This window comes from Epargyreus clarus, unplaced genomic scaffold, assembly GCF_041222505.1.
Source record: "Epargyreus clarus isolate Ecla_fem2 unplaced genomic scaffold, WU_Ecla_fem_2.2 ptg000005l, whole genome shotgun sequence".
Taxonomy (NCBI): domain Eukaryota; kingdom Metazoa; phylum Arthropoda; class Insecta; order Lepidoptera; family Hesperiidae; genus Epargyreus; species Epargyreus clarus.
Genome location: NW_027332213.1, coordinates 9,475,914 through 9,496,865, shown reverse-complemented (window position 1 = coordinate 9,496,865; position 20,952 = coordinate 9,475,914). Strand labels below are relative to the sequence as shown.

The 20,952-nt window shown below is 33.9% G+C and overlaps 2 protein-coding genes across 5 annotated transcripts; both read left to right on the top strand.

Moving 5' to 3' along the window:
* The first annotated feature begins 4,004 nt into the window (after positions 1 to 4,004).
* Positions 4,005 to 18,678, top strand: LOC140742270 (uncharacterized). 4 transcript variants are annotated; one of them, XM_073073121.1, is made up of 8 exons: positions 4,005 to 4,165; positions 4,988 to 5,139; positions 6,697 to 6,834; positions 6,914 to 7,015; positions 9,106 to 9,324; positions 9,784 to 10,005; positions 11,674 to 11,788; positions 15,196 to 18,678. In XM_073073121.1, exons 2-8 carry the CDS (start codon positions 5,014 to 5,016, stop codon positions 15,522 to 15,524), a joined length of 1,251 nt encoding a protein of 416 aa, XP_072929222.1. In that variant the 5' UTR covers positions 4,005 to 4,165; positions 4,988 to 5,013; the 3' UTR covers positions 15,525 to 18,678. The 4 variants fall into 4 exon arrangements, with proteins under 4 accessions (XP_072929222.1, XP_072929224.1, XP_072929226.1 ...); XM_073073123.1 differs by lacking the exon at positions 15,196 to 18,678 and adding an exon at positions 12,675 to 14,378; XM_073073122.1 differs by lacking the exon at positions 4,005 to 4,165 and adding an exon at positions 4,187 to 4,507.
* On the top strand, positions 17,131 to 20,917 carry LOC140757839 (sex determination protein fruitless-like). Its single transcript, XM_073093710.1, has 2 exons — positions 17,131 to 17,165; positions 19,397 to 20,917. The coding sequence occupies exons 1-2, from the start codon at positions 17,131 to 17,133 to the stop codon at positions 19,740 to 19,742; spliced, it is 381 nt and encodes a 126-aa protein (XP_072949811.1). The 3' UTR covers positions 19,743 to 20,917.
* Positions 20,918 to 20,952: the final 35 nt, after the last annotated feature.

Sequence of the window (20,952 nt, the reverse complement as noted above, 5' to 3'; positions counted from 1 at the left end):
AGAGTTTCAGGTTCAATCCAGACACATACTAAAGGTAAATAGTCTTCAGTCCTGATTTGTATGTACATGGCATCGCCAATCCTAGGGTGGAAATCATATGAATGTAAAAATCCCTATAATTAATTACGCTCGAATCAGGAAGAACACGACCTTCAGGTCGTTTATTTTTTTATGAAATAATAGTAAAGAAAAATTTGGAATGTATCAAATTCCAAAAATCTGCATAATATTCTGATTTTTCTTCTCTCATATCCACTTTCTTGTACGTAGTATATAGGATGTTATCGTAATATCCTAATATGAGTCATGGTCTAGCTTATCCATCAGTAGGTACTATGATAATTTTAAGGATATTAATATAATTGCAATAAGGAAATTAGTTTGGTCCTCGTACTATGTCGACTCTATATCTCTAACTGCTCAATAAGTTTTCAATGCTATGTTATCTTTGGGCGATTCTGATGTTTAACCGCCACGTCAGTATAGTTATAACTTGTTAATTTTCAAATTTATTTATTTTGTACATTTGTGTCGTAGTTTTTAAAAGGTAGTGCATAATGTCCCATAGAAAAATTAATCAGCATAACATGTAGGGGAGATAGATCTATTAATTAAAATAACGTTTTCGATTACGGCACAATCGTCGGATCTCAGCTTAGATGTCGATGGGGTTGAGAACAAATCGATTTCGTAATAGCACTGTGACCACCCGGCCCCGTGGAGATTGACTCATTTGCACTGCATTACATTACCGAGTGACACCGACAGCCACTCTCATCATCCCTAATGCACACGTAGTATTTGTTGAATATCTTACTTAGAATTAATTATGGAGAGTGCGTGACAATTAATACTTTAAAATTAATGTCGTAGTCAATGCTACTTTTGTAGATGCGAATTTTATAAATAACTTTTAGGTGCATTTGAGTAGATTAATGGAAATTTATTTTGCTTATTACTTTATTTAAATTGCGTAAAAATGAAATGAAATACACATTGTAAACATTATAGATAGGTACGTTCACCCACAGGTGTCTGATTGATTACCTACGTGATGATTTAGGTATGTTTAAATTAGGTATAACAAAGTTTGATTTAATCAATTCAAATATAATAGGCGTATAACTTAAAAAGTATTTTGAAAACTAGAACTATACTAAACTGCTCAAGTAAATAAGACATAAAAATATGTTAAATATGTTACACATAAGAAAAATTCCCTTACTGTTTATAATTCTTAATTCTCCTTACGCTAAGTTTTGAGCAATAGTATCGCGGTACGTAGGAAGATGAATGCTAATAAACTTTCTTTATATTTATTTATATGATGAACAATTAATGAATAAGTTTAGGTCGTATTACAAACTTTTTATGAGGTATTTTCTCAATGTTCTCAAATAATCTCAATGGTTGCGGAGATAAAAATACTAAGTTGAAGAAAAAAATATGATTAGTAATTTGCCGCCCAAAATTGGCCTCCAACACTAAGTAATCGCTTTTACTCTATATTTTCGACATTGGGTCACCTGACTCAGTGTACATAACAAATTTAATTTTTTGTTCAGCATATTTACTTTGTACAAAATAATCTGTTACAGACAGATCAACATAGGATATTTTTAATAGTTGATGGAATCCTAAAAGATTCAATTACATTAAGTGCACTCTCTATTTACAGCAGTGAGCAACAGGTTAATTACTGCTAAAAACCTACCAAAAGTCGTTTATTAATAACATTACTTGTTAAAGACCTGTTACAGTACCTACATACCTATAAATTATATTATATACAATACGTTAAAATGCTCAATTTAGCGTATTTTAACAACACGTGTTGCTCTATTTACTATATTTGATTTTTGTAGCAAAAAAGTTTAGGCGGTCATAATCTTTCAGTCTGTTTTGTAAACATAGACGACTAATAATATTCTCAATCAGATCGTCAAATTAGGCAATCAAGTAGAATACAATAATAGTACCTACAATATACATTATATACATAAAGTTTATTGAAATCTGCGTAATGTCTAGACATGCCTAGTTGGAACATTAAAGTTCTATTGAAGAACAGAAGGCCGAATTTACCGATTTATTGCCAAGTTCAATGACCCACTGATTATGAGGTCGCGCGTCTCGTTCTATCTAGGCGCCGAATTCGTTACACGATTCTAAATTGGCACGCTTTGTGTAACAGAATCTAAAATCTTATCCTGTAATATTTCTTTCGTTTACGTCGAACTCATGCTTTAAATCGCAGCACAATAAACGTTTACTTGCACGTAGACTATTTATACTTCATATGGGTTCTTGAAGCAAGTTCATTGATCTTCAAATCAGCACATGTAGAGTAAGTACATACCTACTTTACATAATTTATTTTGCGGAAAAATATTTCTAACAATAGCTATATTTATACCTATTTTTTTATAATTTCACATGGTTCCTTATTTGGACCAAGACTGAAGCAAAATAAGCATATCAAATTATAAAAAAATGTGTAGTACCAACACACGAATTACGCTCACACTTTCAAATCATATCGATTGCGTGTGGTACCCACAAATCAGAAACTCTTAACATCTCGTTACATTCCTGTATGATATTAGAAAATTAAAAAAATATGTTATCGTAATGATTTAAATGCGATTCGACATAAATAATTATATCTACCATACATCTACAATAAAGTTCAAAACTCATACAAGTTTTGCTTCAATACTGCCAGTATTGCGAAATTTACGGCAGATTTTGTTTTTTTTTTATCTGACATTACTTAGCAGATATGAGTTTAATTGTTTTTTATTGTACGTATAGGTACACTATACAGCTTGTAATATTTCATGTAGCCAATAAAATAGCAAAAAAATAAAATTAAAAAAGGGAATTCGGGTAATAGTAAGTAGATAGATTATTTGGGATAAATACGGATAATACCACAGCAACACTGTCAGTTAGGTACGATAATTTTTTTAAGATAAAATGATCATCTTTTCTAAAATTTACTTTACAATTTTTATCCTACAGTCCCCCAACTGTGATGTTACCACAACTAACTTTACAATTTATCTACTTTAAACGACTTAATATAAGAAAACCTTATAACTAAAAATATACTGTTGTGGTTTTAATCTAAATTTAAAGTATGTACGTGGATATCACGTTGAAAAAATTAAATTGAAGAATTATATATGTAGCTATAAATGACATCTATTACAGTGTAAGAATCTGATTAGTAAATAAATAAATTTTCATAAATTCTTGCAACCCCTATTTTATATCCACAAAAATAAAAAAAAACCTCATTTATCTGAAACTAATTTTGTCTTCTTTTTTTAGTCTGGGATAGGTAGATACACACTTTAAAATTTAACATCAGCCATTCACGTATTATTAAACACATAATTTAGTTTTTAACTCTCAGTGCTAGATAACCAGTTTAGGTTTAGTACTTACAGTAAATAATATTTTTAAGGTCGTTGTCCTATCGAAATACGACTATTTCACGTTACCAAGGTACAAAGCGCCATCTTTGTAAGTAATGTGGCAACAACATTGCTATTTCTTCCGCGTTGAAAGTTTTTCTAGATGGCGCTGCTAAAGTCAGAAGGATGTGCAAATTTCGGATAACGAAAATGTCAAGGCCAATGTTATTATCCAAATAACGTTTGAGTTTAAATAAATTTTATCCAAAAGGTACTTATAACACAAATATTGCATTTATGCGCGATAAAGATTAAGATTCGTAGTTTTTGGCAAAATGTTTTCACAAGCCGATTTTGTTTTAGCGTCATAACCTCATTTCAGTATCTATGGACAAAGAAATTGCATTAATAGATGTATACAAAAATGTTCCATTTTTATCTCAAATGGGTTATTTCCTTGTAAAATATTTTTCATTTCAATACATCTAATGTATTAAATTGACACTGTTAAGTTCTTATAGCCCGGTTTAGCGACAAGCAGTGTTGCAAAATTTAAATTTAGCGCGCCTGATAGAAACGTATGAAGTTCGCGTTGCGAATACTGGCCGATTATGATGTGAAAGATATTCCGAAGGCCGTGAGGTGCCGTGAGTGAACACGGAAATCGAGATGTGTGTGTGGTCAAAAAGACAGTGCAAGGTAGGGGTCGGGTGGCGTTTGTGATGGCAAAAATTTTGCAAATGGTGAGTTAGGAATTATTGACTATACGTGCCTTGAAGTTTATATTTGTTTGTGTTTGTGAATTAATTGTGTGTAATAGAAAATTTCGTTGTTGATTGATAATTCTAAGATTCTGAGATACGGAATCGGCAAATGGCGCTACGAATAGCTAGAGTTGACACAACTACGCGTTTAGAAATCCCGTTCGTCCTTCGATCATCAATTTCCAGGCACGCGGAGTGAGCCATAACGACAATAATGGTGCATCTTCACATTCCTGAAACCACGCGTTTGGAATTAGCAACTGGCACATCCAGCTTGGCGATTATAACGGTGTCAGCATGTTGCGATTTTTTTGGCCAGCGGTACTACTTTTCTAAACTCGTTTTATAGACGACTAGAGGTTTTCGCATCCCGTAGGGTCGGTGGCCCCGCCGTCTGCCTCCTGGACTTAAATTACATAATGTATGGGTTTCGTTCAAAGCATGCAACAAGTAGATATGTGTCGGCACTCGGCGGGCTAACTGTCAATGTGGAGTACAGTAAGCTCGCTGCCCGCGGCCCCTATTAATTCGAGCCGCTGATGTCACTTATCTCTCCGCTCTACTATCTAGGCCCTATGGCCGCCAATTTTTTGTACATAATGGCATTAATGTAAATTTGATAAACGGCGCATGTGTGTAATTACCTTCTGGTCGTCTAGTGAAGCCGAGTATGTGTTTATCTTCGTGCTAGTTTCAGTGTTCGCGAAATATTTGCAATATTTGCACATATTTTTTTTTTTGTATATGAATGAGCATAAACATATGTACTAGCACTTCCATTGATATGACGATAATTTTCAGCACGGTCGTTGACACTAGCACCTACAATGGACCAGCAGTTCTGCTTGCGCTGGAACAACCATCCAAACAATCTGACTGATGTGCTTGCGAGCCTGCTGCAACGAGAGGCTCTGTGCGATGTCACACTTGCTTGTGATGGGGAGACAGTCAAAGTAAGTATTTTTAAATTTATTTATATATTTTTCATAATTATAAGTAAAGCATTTAATCCTACACATTATAATATATTACTGAACTAGATACCATTCTAACATTATCGTTATATGTAGCAGATATTATTTCTAGCTATATGATGTTTATAATTATATTTATTAATTACATTATTTACTACTAGGGATGCTATGAATTACACATGATTATTAACATGTTAGTGTTTGTTATTGTTATGTCACAACAAATTGCATACAATAGTAAACAATCTTGAGTAATGATCTTAGCATCTTATGTTTATTTGGAATGCTTTCAATTGAGTATGTTGACATTAAAACGTAATGGATGAATCAAATATTATTTTATCAGTAACAGTACCCCTTAATTACTTAGTTTTCATAAAAATAAAAGTATTAATTAAATAAAAACATAGTAATTATAAGCAGCGATAGGACTGCTCAACACAATATTATTACAAAAATTATTTAATGTTTCATGGTTGCATAAAGAATATTTTTAGCCATCAGTGTCAAATATTCCTTCTTACGAGCTATTAAGCCAAGGCAGTCCACATTGTAAATATTTAAATATTTGCTAATTTTACAAGGTTATTTTTACTCAAATTGTGCTTCGTTGTTTAATATAAAAACATTTAGAATGCAATTAACATATAATAAACTTTGAAACTGAGTAACTACTATATGTATTTTAGATTTCAGTGCCTCTTCTAGGTGTATTTATTGTTATGAGGATTTGTATATAAAAGACATAATTTATATGAAGTATGTGGGTTTATGAACTATTTATTAATGAAAAAAATATACCAGTACTAGAGTATATATTAATATTGATATTTTTGTCATGTTTTATAGAAAAATATTTTTTCCTCATTTTCTTTATTTTACACCTGCGTGTTAAGTAATATAATTCAATACATTGAACAATAAAGGGCATATAAATAAAAGACAATCTGAAGAGTTAACGTCCAATGTTTTTCTATGAACATAGAGCCTGGCAGATTTAAAAGGTCAATACCACTTGGCCAGACACTTCCTTCACATTCCATTTAAAATGTACAATTATGAAAGTTAAAGTTTATGCTAATAAAATGCAATTTACTTTGTAGGTCGACAGTGAATAGTTTAGGTAGGAGTCTGCAGAAGAGCTGCATGTTTTAACTTTCTAATTTTTATGGCTCTTGTTTTGCAAGTTTTAGGGTTTAGAAATGTGAACTAGTAGTATATACTAGTATTTTGGTCGGTTGCATGAATTTAAACTTGCTTAAATTTCAACAAAGTTATGTACTGACTATATTTTGAGCAGCATGTCTAAGGCACTAAGGTTTTATATTTATTTCTACTGTATGTATGACAACTATTTTTAGTAAATGTAGGCAAACAACGGCTAAATTAAAATATGAATAGACCACAAAAACGCTAATTAGAGACAGAATCAATGTAATGATTTCTTCTGTGAAGACCTTCATTCGTAACTATGCATTTGTTTTGTTTTAAGTATCCTATTCAAGAATATATTATTATGTACATTTTTTGTTCTAGGCACACCAGACAATACTCTCCGCATGTTCCCCATATTTTGAAAGCATATTTATGCAAAACTCACACCCACACCCAATTATATTCCTGAAAGATGTGCGGTTTTCAGAGATAAAGTCACTTTTAGACTTTATGTATAAGGTAAGAACAATGTCCATATTTAAAATTAATAAGTAACAATTTATTTATTCCTTACTGTGATTATCATATTCTTTTTCAGGGTGAGGTAAATGTTGGCCAAAATATGCTACCGATGTTCCTAAAGACTGCTGAAAGTTTACAAGTAAGGGGTTTGACAGAAAACAATACATTGAATCCTAAGGTGAGATATCATACAAATTAAAATAGTATTTAGTTTGTTAAATAAATAAATATAAGTAAACAAACAATATTTACTACTTTATCAATTTTTCCTTTATAAGGTTATAACATAAATTAATACGACTTACGGCACCAATTATTTTTCAATAAACCAAAGTTATGATATATTAAACAAGTATTTATAAACTAGTTAAAGTTGATATTATAAAATATATGTGAATCACAATTTTATAAATGAAAAAAAAATGTAGTATCTCATATAATGACTTATTATATTATATATTTTTTAGTCTTTATTATTTAATACTCCTATTTATGATACAAACAAGAAACTTGTATAATTCAAAGAGAAATACGGCAAATTCGCCTACCTACACATATTAAAACCTATTGAGAAATCTTTGACAAAATGGTTGTCAAAGTATTGCCATAATACATTTTTGGTGTATATTTTCCTGATGTGATATGATAATGATAAATAAGAAGTATAGAATATTGTTTCATAAAGTACCTCATGACAATTTCGATTTAATAATATGAAAAAAGTCTATAAAAATAAATATTTGCTATTTTTTTCTTTTTCTTCTCACAATGTTTTAAATGTATATAAAAATCCTTGTATTCCAAACGTAATACAGTAAGATTTTTCACTTTTTATATGATAACAATATATTTGCATTGTGATTTTATTGTAAGAACCTAATGTCGACCATAAATTATATATTGTACTTTAACCTAAATTCATTATATAATCTGCACATAACAGTAATGTAATAAATAAAACCGCATTGAAATTAGATTCATTTTGACCAGGCAACATTTACTGGCAAAATCAAACAAATGTATTTTTTAAATAAAAATTTAATTACTTTTCTTTATGTTGAGTAGTATCTAAAAAAAATATTAAATAAATAATTTACTAATTCCAACACTTCTAAGTTACATTTTTTTTATAATTCACGCAATTCAAAGTTTAGTATTAAACTTCTAGACTAATACTTCGAAGTTTACTTTTAATAAGTTTATGCGTGAGTAGGACACGAGGGAGCATCAAAAAACCGCTACGCCCGTGTTACGGACTCCGATACCGCTCGATTGACTTTCTTACTTTATGTATTAATTTCACCGCCATAATACACTATGCGTTCGCGTTTTTAAACATTTACACGTGCATCATTTATAATAGACTAGTTTACAAACCGGTTATATAAATACGCGTGTGACAAATCGGCTCGTAGATTCGGTTGTGTTAAATTTCACACGTTTATAAGCTTTTGTGTAATTTGTTATCTTAAATAAATATAATTTATAACTTGTCCTTTAAGATATACATCTAGACTTCACAATAAATACCGCTAATTATTTCCAGAGTATTATACAAACATTGCAGCATATTTATTTTATTGTTTTAAGCAAAAACTACCAGAATTTTTAACGTGTATCCATAGATTAGTTCTAATCTATGCGTGTATCGTAAACATAATCATTAAACAGAATATTTATATAGGTCACTGAATCTGTTTGATGCTATCAAAATCGATTAATATGTCTAGATTTTTATTCCTTTAAAATTCATTTCATGTGTGTTGCACATGTTTTGATCAGGGAAAATAAGTGTTGAAGTTATGTGTGAATTATAACAGTTATAATTATAAAAAACATAATGTTCGTTTATATTTACAATATTAGAAAAAACTAAGATAGAATAAATTTTGCTTTATTTATAAAAATAGCTTGAATTTGTTGAAAATAAAAGACAGTTAACAATAAATTTCGTTTTTACGTTACAGACATTAAAAGTATCACATGTGTGCTGTTGTGGCAAACGAAATAGTAACCTATGCAATGTGTAATGCCATAATTATTTATTAATGTAACTTTGTAACCCGGACCAAGCCTGTCAATAATATTGTATATATTTAATATTTTTCTATACAATATATTATATTATATAGAAAAATATTTTGTCTCCTACAGTACGTGTCTGTAAACGCAAACGAACCTTAATTCTTGTTTCAAATCGATGGTATGATCGATCAGTTTGAGTATATAACTTGTACGTATAAAAAGTGCGTAACGGGCCGTTCGCAGCCGGAGGAGAGGTCGACGCCGTCAGTGAGCGCGGAGAACCTGTCGTCGCGCGCGGAGTTCGCGACGCCGCCCGCGGCGCACAACGCGGCGCCGCTCACGCCGCTGCCCGCGCCGCAGCCGCCCGCGCTGCCGCCGCACCACGCCTCGGCCGAGAAACGACGCAGGAAGAACTCCGCTTTGCCCCGGGAAGACATCGACTTCGCCTACCGCCACTACGAGGTACCGAAAGTAATAAAATCGATGCAATGCGGCGAATTTTAGTACTTTTTATATAGGGTTTTTTTAAACTTTTCTGTATGCGATTTTTAGATTTTTTTCTATATCTGCATTAAAGATACAGTTGACATCTTTAGAATTACATTAACTTTGCTAATACTTGATAAGAAAAAAAATAATCCTGAAACTACTCGTACTTCCATTTAGCGGTATTCACGGTAATTAGACGAGTCAATGTCATTGAACAGTTTGCCAGTTATAACGCATTTTTTTGTACATAAGTTAGTCTAACGATAGTTGAACTTGTATTGTAATTCTAAAGGTGTTAATTGTATGTTATGTAATATAAATAATAATTGCAATCTGATTTCAGGAGAACATCCTGTACTAGAAATCAATTAAAAGTGGATTTTTTTGGAATCTGGCATGTTTTCGGTGTGTTTGAACGTAGCGTTTGCACAGGCGCACGTGAAGGTCGGCAAGGGCGGCTCGACGGGGTCCGGCTCGGAGCCGTCGACGCCGCCGCCGGCGCACACGCCGGTGCGCGCGGCGCGCTCGCCCGCGCACACGCCGCACGTGAAGCAGGAGCCCGACGCGATGTACGCGCACGCGCCGCACGCCGCGCACGACCCCCGCGCGCCGCTGCACCACCCGCCGCCCGCGTTCGAACAGACGCACCTGTCGGTCAGTGCGAACGAACACGACTGGGCTAGTGATGTGCCGGATATCAGTATCCGCGAATATAAATCTATCTCTGTCTTAAATATACACGAAATTATCGAAACGGGAACTCAGACTGCAAATCGAATGACGTGATGGTACTTATAAAATGCTCAACAAAAAAGTTTAAACCCGTATTAACGGATATTTTTATGATCTAGCACATCACTAGTCATCCATCTGCTGTGTGTAAACGTTAGAATGTTTACACACGACGCCGTCATGGTGTCTTGTCGCATTGGCACCGCACCTGGTCGCTCTAGTGGCGGCGCGGTGTGAAAGCACATAAAAACCTAAACATATGCAATGACAGCGTCAACCCAGCGGCAGTGTTGCCACTAAGGTTATGGCATCGCGTCGTATCACCCTTATTGTGACATCATACAGTTATAAATTCACCTCATATTTTATAGCGTTAAACGGAAAAACAAAAAGCAGCTTATCGATTGTTATTCAATAAAATTTTACAAATCTTCTCCTATGCCATTAAACATGAGGACGATCTTTTTCTTCTGGCGTTAAAACTACTTTATTTGATCTTAAAGGCAAGGGAAGGAAGGGATCTGCCTGATGATATCCATCATAGTTAATAGCGCTTTTGTTTAAAAAAATCGCTAAAGTAAAGCAGATCCTTTCCTTCTCTCGCAGACTGTCGGTGGTCAGCTCGCAGTGGAACATGGAGATAATGACGGAAATAGCGATCCTACAAATTTATGCAAGAAACCTATTATAAACACAACAAAACCTATTCTCCCGACGCTTCTCGTGGAACCAATCCAGCCAAACTCCGTAGCACCTCCAAAAACGGCTCCATCAAGCATAAGGAAATTGGGCCGATTTCGAATTACTTGGCTTGCGCTGTTTCCCTGGCTGGATTATGACAAAAAGAAAAACATTATGTATTGCCGATATTGTAGAAAATGGTCGCATGAACTCAATTCGCATAGAACGTCGTTTGTAGAAGGCAATGCTAACTTCAGACTTGAAATTATTAATCATCATAATAAGAGTAAATCACATAAATTCTGTGAAGAGCGGGAGAATTCTCAAAGTGATCAAGTAAAGATTGCATCCAGTGATTGACATTTAAAAATGTGTTATTTTAAGTAACTGTAAATAGTTACATTGTTTTTGTGTAAAAAACATTTCATATACCTAATATAATTACGTTAAAAAGTAAAACTACTTCTTAAATTTAAAAACAAACTAAATGTTACTTAAAGTATATAAGTCATGGTCATTATCGCAATTAATTAATAAAATATGTTTTAACCTGTATGTTTTGTTTCGAATTCGTCCCTGCAACAAAAAAAAACTTTACCTGTGAAATTTTAGAAGGTAACTAAAACTTAAAAAATAAAATGTTTCTGTATAGAATATGTCATCATGGATACTCTTTTACAATTACTATAAAACATAAGATTAGGATTTATTCAAAAAGTAAAGCGCATGAACCTAAGATCACAGATAAAAAAATATACTTCTTTACTCTCAAAGTGTGCTTAAAAAAGTCTAAATACAGACTTTAAACAAATTATGATTAAAAAGAGCAGTAATATCGAATTCTTATGATATTGTATGTCATTCGAAGCACATTTATATAATTCAAGTGTTTTATTTCTAATATTTCAGGGAATTGGAGTGAATGAAATGGCATCGATGCTGAGCCAGCAAAACATGACCAACGAATGCAATGAGAGCGAGCCACTGATCCAGCCCCACCCCGATCAAACTGACACCATTGATGGTGAGTCTTATCCCTTTTACTTGACAGCTACCAATAACATTTAAATTTAAAAATTTGAATACCCGAGAAATGCATACTTTAATGTTATTATAATATTTTCTCCTGGTCCGTGTTATTAATTTATTTTTGATAAAAGTTATTAGTAGCTGTTGAATTTTATACATGTATTATGTAGTCAGGGTTATACCACACTTGTATTCAAATTGTAATTAGATTCATATACTTAAATTCCTTTGTGGAGTGTACTTTGTGGCATAACATTGATTGCAATACATTAATTGGTGACTTAAGTGTTAACTAGTAACAACCCCCTTGAAATGCTTCTTGGTAACTTGGTTTGCTTTGTTTCGCAATAATATAAAAGCTGCTTACAAATACTAAGGAGTTGTCGAAGAAGCACTACTTAAAATTTCAATGAATTTTTATATCATTATTTTATTCCTTGGTATTTTAGGCATCACACACTTGAATGCATGTTAAAACATTAAAAGCATGCCATGAGTATTGTGGCTTCTTATTCTGTTCTAATTTGCATCGATCATACATTAACGCTTGTTGAGTTTAATTTTCCATTATGCTTATTATAGTATATATTTTTTTCGTGTTTTGAAGAAATCGGTGTGAGGAATAGTGTTTATTCTGATGATTTGGCGCCCCCTGAGGGACATAGGTCGTGCGAAAAAGATTAATTAATTGTATGTCAAATACTAGATCAGTTTTAGTGTAAAGGAAGTTTTAGTTTGGGATAGGGTTTGCATGTAAAATGGTCTAAGATTGTCAGCTAAATTTAAACTGGATTCAGGTATAGCGAGAATTCGATATTTTAGGAAATAGCATGTATATTTAAAGTAAAACAAGATGTGAAGAAAAACTACATATATTACAGGTGAAAGTTATGGCGTTGATGAAAACAGTAAACCACAGGATCATTTCTGCCACAACATAGCAAATAGTGAAAATTTAATTAAATGTTTTAAAATAGGATTAAAACAAAAATTGTACAGTGGCCCTATGTCTTGTTCGATATGTGGTAAACACGTAAGCAACATAAAAAAACACATGAAATCTCATAATCCGGAACAGCACAAGTGTCCCCTGTGTCCCATCACTCTGACCAGGGCCGACAACTTGAAAAGACATCTCCGAATGAAGCACTGGAATGTACTCAGATCGAGCAATTTATCGAATATTCAAACAAAATGCTGAAATCTTCAAATGTGTAGGTTCTAATTCCTACCAGGGATTATCAGTTGATATAAATTTCAAGGACAATTTTGTAAACGGTTACGCTCTATATTTTTCAAACAACTATATGTATGCAATCCCGATTAAAACTACTTAAATTACTAATATTAGTAGTCTAACACATAGGAGGCTTATTCACTGATTCTAACTATTATCATTTTGTAATTAGAAGTAAGGTGTGGTGTGTGTATTTTATTGAAATAATGATTTGAATGTCTAAATGCTCATAGAGAGGATGGTGTGCCATGGTTGGTACTTGCAGCTTCGCTGAAATATCATTCGACAAATTTTGTATTTCGCAATAAATTGTAAACTTAATATTGGGAGCTGGGAATAATAGCAGTTTTTTGCTATTTAAAGGTGATGTTTTTAAAAAATGCACCGGAGAATCTCTGTTATACCTAATTTCTGTGATAGTAAATATTCATTAGGTATCAACATTAAGGTGAAAGGCTTACAGTCATTTTCTTATAGAACATGTATTCAAAAACGTTTTGGACTAAATTATTTTAGAAAATGTACTGTCTCATTGTGCAAAGACGTTACAAAAAAAGCAACAAAACATAAAGCGGAAGCAAATCCCATTGTTTTAATTACTGTCTTAATAATTTACAGAAAAAATCACAATGAACTTTAGACAGTGTTATTTATTTGAATAATTAATTTAAACATAATTATGTCTTGCGAAATATTTGCACATAAAGTAACTGCTGGCTTTACACCTTAAAATGGAAGCGAAAATCAGAGTGTATTTTTCACACATTTAATCAGAATAAACGACGTGCCTTTTTAAAATATTACTTAGATAATAAAATGCTTTACATATTCTGGATTTTCGCTTCTATATTAACAATTATTTGTAATGGAAATAAACTGTTTCACAGCATAATTAGGGTTTTACATTGTTAATAACATGTTGATTTTTAACTTGTGTGTATATTAATTACCTGACAGTATTTTTTTCTGTGAATGAGGATCGGGTCTCATATATCTTTAACATTTGTGGTCATAATTTAAAATCCTAATTTATCGCCTAAAATCATCGTATCTAATGTATTTTGTAGTTAGAAGAACCTATGTTGAAGTATAAATGAAACCCGACCCACTAATAATATTAACTTTAAATTTAATGATCTCTTAATGTTCCTTGTAGCCGTGTTTAAAGGTGACATTACTCGTCTGCTGAGTGAAAGACTGATTTTGCTAATGTATTTTAAGGAACATTCGTTTTAATATTTCTAATATTAACTTATTTTCCCTTACTTACCTTTTAATTACTATTTAGTTTGTACCTAAATCTATCGTTACAATGTGTTCGTTGCAAATATATTCTTTTATTTACTTCTTTTCTTTTTCATTTTCATCCTCTTTCCATGCTTTCTTTATATAAGCAGACCTATATCTCAAAAATCGCAATTTATATACAGGCTTGGTGACAGTTTCAATAACATTTCATGCAAATGTAATAACGCTGACAAATAACAAACACCATTTCTTCGATATCATTGACTCATTTTTGCATGAAGATCTACTGAACTTTCATTACTTTTCGTAATAAGTTCTGAATTCTGTTCTAATAATTTCTCAACTTTCTTTCTCGTTGATAAACGCTTTTAATTCATAGTTCTAGGAAGAGCATTATAGCATAGCGTAAAAAAATAATTATCTAAGCTTTTTCTTATTATACATAGTGCTAATTTACTAAAAACATTGGAGTCAGCCATTATTTTTAGAGAACCTTGATTTTCCATTACAGTAGAACTTGGAGAATCATGAAAGACTCTAATATATCATTTATAAATAAAAGTATGGATCGTAAACATTCCCATGTATTCTTTATTAATTAGTCTTAAATTCGAGGTTCTACTGTGATAACGTATCTCTTTCAATAAAATAAGGCCTGTTCCATTTAGTTTAAAAAATGCTGCAGAAAAAATAGTTTAGTACTCTATTAAGATGCTGTCATCTTCAAATGTTTAAAAAACCTAACGAACCGCCTAATGCATCTCTACGTTCGCGTCGGTCACAACGATAACGAAATCACCGCAGCGCAACGCGGTGTCGATCCGCAAAGCGTGAGAGTTGCGTTGGGGCGCGAGAGAGAGACGGTGAGGGGGGGAGGGGAAGAGAGAGCGTATGGAGTGAACGGTGGCTGGTTGCAGGCTCCAAGGGCTGGCACATGCGGCTGACGTTCGAGCGAGTGACGGGCGCGCTGAACCTGCACCGCTGCAAGCTGTGCGGCAAGGTGGTGACGCACATCCGCAACCATTATCACGTGCACTTCCCGGGGCGGTTCGAGTGCCCGCTGTGCCGCGCGACGTACACGCGCTCGGACAACCTGCGCACGCACTGCAAGTTCAAGCACCCGGCGTACAACCCGGACACGCGCAAGTTCGAGCCCGCGGCGCCGCCCGCCGCGCCCGCGCCCGCGCACGCGCCGCACGCGCACGCGCCGCTCTTCACCAACCACCTGGACGCGGCCTTCGACTGATTGTCCATGTACTGGCTCGGCCTCGACGCTCTGTGAGCGCGCGCCCGGCCAGCCCAGACTGTCCTCGATGATGTGTCAAAATTTTAACGGACCGTCTCGCGTTCGAACTATTTCCTACTTAGGATTAAGCTGAAGTGCTATTACTTAAGCGGGCCTTAAAATTGAGTTCTTAACGTAGCCCCCGACGGGCGATTCGTTTTAGTATTGTCTCGGTTGTGCATTTGACTTGCCCCAGTGTGACCTTGTATAAGATTCCGCGTAAGGAAATTTTAAACTAGTAATATTCCGCATAAAGTTGTAAACCTTTAAGTCGACGTTACTAAAGTTATGACTCGAAGGGTATGTAAGTAGGTAAGCAAATTTTTTTTCTATACCAATCGCTATACGGGAACGGGCAAAAGCAATAATATGATGTTAATTTTATTACCATATTATTTTTTATATTGTATCGATAGAAGTCTTAAGCTATTTAAGAATATACACTATATTGAGTAGCGGTGCGACCGCGAAGTGATGCTGGCTATTAACGGTTGCCCCCAATCGGGCCGACATTGTCTTGTTATATTTATTCGTTAGATAGGAAATTTTAAGTTTCCTGTAGCTAATTGTATTTATGTTATTAAATCCTATGGGTGGTGCGGAACGACATCTGAATGGGAACAGGTTATTGAGGACTGGCAAGAGATTGTGATCTGTCGTTGGTCAACGACATATAAATATTGACTGAATCTCAGTGTAGATGCATTTGTAACTCTATGAGGCCTTTGCAAGATGGATAATTATTAAGGATTTGTGATGTATTAACGGATAGCGCCTAAGGAAACATACGAAAAGATTTTTATACTAGACTAGTTGATCTATTTACGGAGATTGTTTTTTTATACTTAGATATATTCTATTGTCTGATTTAAATAATTTTATATTTATATAATTATTATGTAATATGATTTATTAGTGTTGTTTGTTTTTATTGATACATCGTATAGTAACAATGATTTCGTTTATATTCAGTTGACGATTAGGTAATAATACATCTTAAATGTTAACAAGTTTTATTATTTTATCGTTGGTAGGTGTTTAGTTATGGTAACGGGCCCTGCGGCCCAAAGGCTCGAGCGGTCGGTGCTTGGCTCCTCGGCCTCTTTCAATTACTTTAGATAGGGAGGAACGATTCGAGGTTGCGCATTTAGTTAACTAATATTGGCATTTTACGATTGGGACTAACCTAGCGTTTATGTATGTAATTTTCAATTAAGATTTAAGATTGTTACATTTTTAGCTAAACACTTTAGAGTGGTACGGTAACTGAAATGTGATAAAATGGAATGGTGCTAGAACCTGAGTGTTAACACGCTACGATTCGACTCCTATTGTAATATTAATGTTTTAATGATTAGTTACTTTGCATAAATGTAAGGCATCTAGCATCCAGAGGTCGCATCTGTCTGGTCAACGGGTAATATACATACGTCGTTACATACCTAGAGATTACAGTATCACTCGAGATTTTACCTTAATTTTTTTCATACCCTTTAAAATTTACTAATGTATCTAGAATGATAAGACGCCATTGTAAATGAATCGATATACCTACGAAGACCGTAAAATGTTCGTCGACGGTCCAAAAGATGACCGCATCCAGTTAGCAGATCCGATCGTTTCCCATCTCGTCCTAAGTTGTGGCATTAGTGCTGTTTAGTAGCTGTGAACATGCAATTTCACTTGTGCAATTTTTTAAAATAGTCATAACTCATACTAGATTTATACAATTGTCTATTGAATATGGGAGCCCACTTAAATATCAAGCTCCTACGTTCCTTTTAGAATACATAATAATAGTCACCAAACATTCTTCCACAAAGATTTATATTTACTTTTAAGTATATTAAAGATTTTTATATTGTATCGTTCATAATAAAGTGGGCGCTTATTATTTGATAGCATTTCATACTCAGTGCAATATTACTAGTTATTTAATTACGTAACCAAACTAAAGGATATTTTAAAATAATTAATGACTTGAAAGAGAGTAACTACCTAATTGTATTTACATAAGTGACTACTCCTAATTTCTATTTCTACCTAGCGAAAGCAGTTTGGGTTACGGTGATGTACAGGTTTTATAGCTGGTAATATTAAGGATTTAGCTTGTTTACCTCTGCCAATCGTAATAGTTATGTACTGTTTAATAATTTATTGTCGCGCAAGTAAGTCTATTGTTGGAATAGATCATAGCTATCCGGTCCGGTTCACCGCCGCGTCAGGCGCTTCATCTAATTCAATGCATTTTTTTGTATTTTACTATCACTTGAGACCAATTTTTAAATATTGAATTTGCTATAGCAAATTAATTGATTAGTAATTATAGAATTTTATTTAGATATTTTAGGTTAGGATACTATGATAGTGTCTGGCCAGAATATTTTGGAGTATCACATCGTTTGGCTCAGAAAATATCTCCCTTTGATCTCTTTTCAGCTTTCAAAAAGTGTGCAACTTAATAATTATACGGTGACCGCGTATTTGGACTTAATGAAAGCTAACTTTATGCCATATGGAATTTACACATAAGGTTAACGAATTACTAAATTTAGTGTTATGAAAATGAGGTCTTGCGGACCTAGTCACTTATTTGGCCAATCTAATTAAATATTCCAATTTATTGTATATTAAATTTAAAATATAATGAAATTTACCTTTATATCACAATCATGTGATCTTATAATTTGAAATCAATGGAGTGCAGGATGAGCTATATGGTTATTTTCAGGATAGCGATGGTCTAGTTATGGTTATTTTGTTTCTTCTTTATAATATTAGCCAATTTGTTATAGTGTCGTGTATCACAATAGTGTATTACTAATAGGTAGGGGGTGTCAAATCGTATACCTAACAACTGATAATCAGTTTTGTTATATTTTTACATGAATTTTATGGACGACTTATTGTTTATGAATATTTTTATGTCTTGGTTTGATGCCTCCGTTAAAAGTTTAATTTAAATAGTTTTTTTTTTGTTTTATGCAAGCAGTTAATGCAATTTTTTTTTCACATTGTTTGATGTTATGTAATGCAATTTTAACATGTTGCAAACTCCTGCATTTATCTGTTGTATTTATTACTAATTTTTACATTAAATTGTGGTATGTTACAATTCGTGTAGTTTCAGTTGTGCGTGTCACGCGCTCTTTCCCCATTTGCAATTATCAATGTACCCTGTAAGTAAGAATGCACGGCAGTCGTGGGCCTCGGTACACGGTGGCCGGCGATGTTCCATCACAGCAATGCTTCTAGTCGCTGCATAAAATCTTACTTTATTAAAACAAAAACATTCAACGAGTCTTGCTGAGAATTCAACATCATTACAAAAAGTTCTAACTGGAAGGATTGCTGATTTTATTATGTGTGGACTGTTTAAGACACCTTTTTAAAAAGTAGTTTTTGAATGTTAATATGCATAAAATATATGTGGAAGTACATGCTGCAAGGTTATTGTTATTATATTGCGTAGCAAATGCGTGTTAGTGCCGGCGACTACTGTTTTTCAGCTTTATGTACACAATTATATACGACGTAATAATATGTTCCTAGCAGTTATTTCTGAGCCAATGTTAATTAATTGATAGATTTAATAGCTATAAAGCTGAAATTATTAGTAACATCGTATTCTATCCGTATTAATTTACAGATGGGATATCGTGTAAATAATTTTTAAAGATTACTTGTAAGATATTAAGATAATTGAAATTAGTCAGTATAAAAATCTTTGGCTCCGATTTACCCTCGCTATCACAAACCGACCGAACGTGAAGCTACTTCGTGACACTTGCCAGTAAACGAGTTACCGATAGAGAATAAAATGATTAATGAAGGACAACAATTTCATTAGCCGTGCGACAGTACTACGAATTAGCCGCACTAGCCCGATGTAGAGGATGGAGGGTAGCGGGCGGTGACGGGCATCGCGGGTTGGTTACAGAGCGCGCGCACGCGGCCCCGCAGTACTCGTACCACAGCATGTTCGTGGCGGCGGCCGACAGCACGGCGCTGTGGCGCTGCAAGTCGTGCGGCAAGGAGGTGTCCAACCGCTGGCACCACTTCCACTCGCACACGGCGCAGCGCTCGCTGTGCCCGTACTGCCCCGCCACCTACAGCCGCATCGACACGCTGCGCTCGCACCTGCGCCTCAAGCACGCCGCGCTGCTGCTCAAGCACTAGGCGCCGCCCGACCCCGCCGACCCCGCCGTCACGTCTACTGAGACCGGTCCACCACCACCGGTATATTTCCGTTGTTGTGTGTATGTAATATGTAGTTTTATCGTTGTATTGACGCGCATTTACATTTGTCTATACATGGTTAGGGATACTTATTTACTGCACGTTTTCGTGCAATATTTATTGTTCTGTAGTTAAGTATCGTATTTAATATGTTATCACTAACAGGGTAAATTAAATGAATTCGGTAAAAAAAATCAAAACATACCTGTACATAAATCATGTGCTCTCTTTAAATTCTTCATAACAATTTATTTTTCCTCACATACGTTTACGAATAAACAGAAAGATACGAAAGAAATCTTACCAATCCTGTAAATGTAAATTTAGCTTTCATTAATATGAATATCCTTGTCTGTGTATATTTTACTCTTACAAATATGTCAAAGTATATTACTAATGGAATTAATGGATTGTGCTTAATTGCTTAATAACGCTATGTGTTATCTCGATAGGAAGGAGAGGTTTAAAACTTCTCAACAGGTACATAACATAAAAACAAGTGTGTGCTTAATTAAGGAAGGTAACGCTAAAGACTGAAAGGCAACAACTTGTGATTGATGATGATGATATTGGAATGAAGTCTGTACATATATGAGTCTTAATGTTAGATTAAAATGTGTAGTCATTAATCAACTATAAAAAACGTGTACGAAATTTATAAAAAATATCTCAACACGTCTGGCGAATATTGGAGCCATTTTATCTATTACCTAAACTTAATTATTTCATCCCCAAATTATATTTTTGTATAAATATTGTAAATGTAAATTAACATTACATTAAGTGTTTAGATACATTAGCTTTAAATGGTCCAACTAATTGTCGTTCTATGATATATAAATGTACTCATATAATAATGTCACGCATAATATAATCTATCATACTATTTTGTAAATAATGTTTCGGAGAGGCGCGAACTTTATCTTTACTCATTAACTAAATGTTAGCTTAGACCAGGTTACAGTCAGCTCAGTAATTATTAAGTCCCAATTTAAAAATGTATGTATGTATATCAATGACTTCAAACAACAATTTGGTTACTATTTTATTAGCTAAATATTATCATTAATTAATGTATAATAATGAAGCTCAAACGTATAATTAAGTTGCATTATCAATGTGTAAGGCCAAAGTGCTATTGAAAGCTATG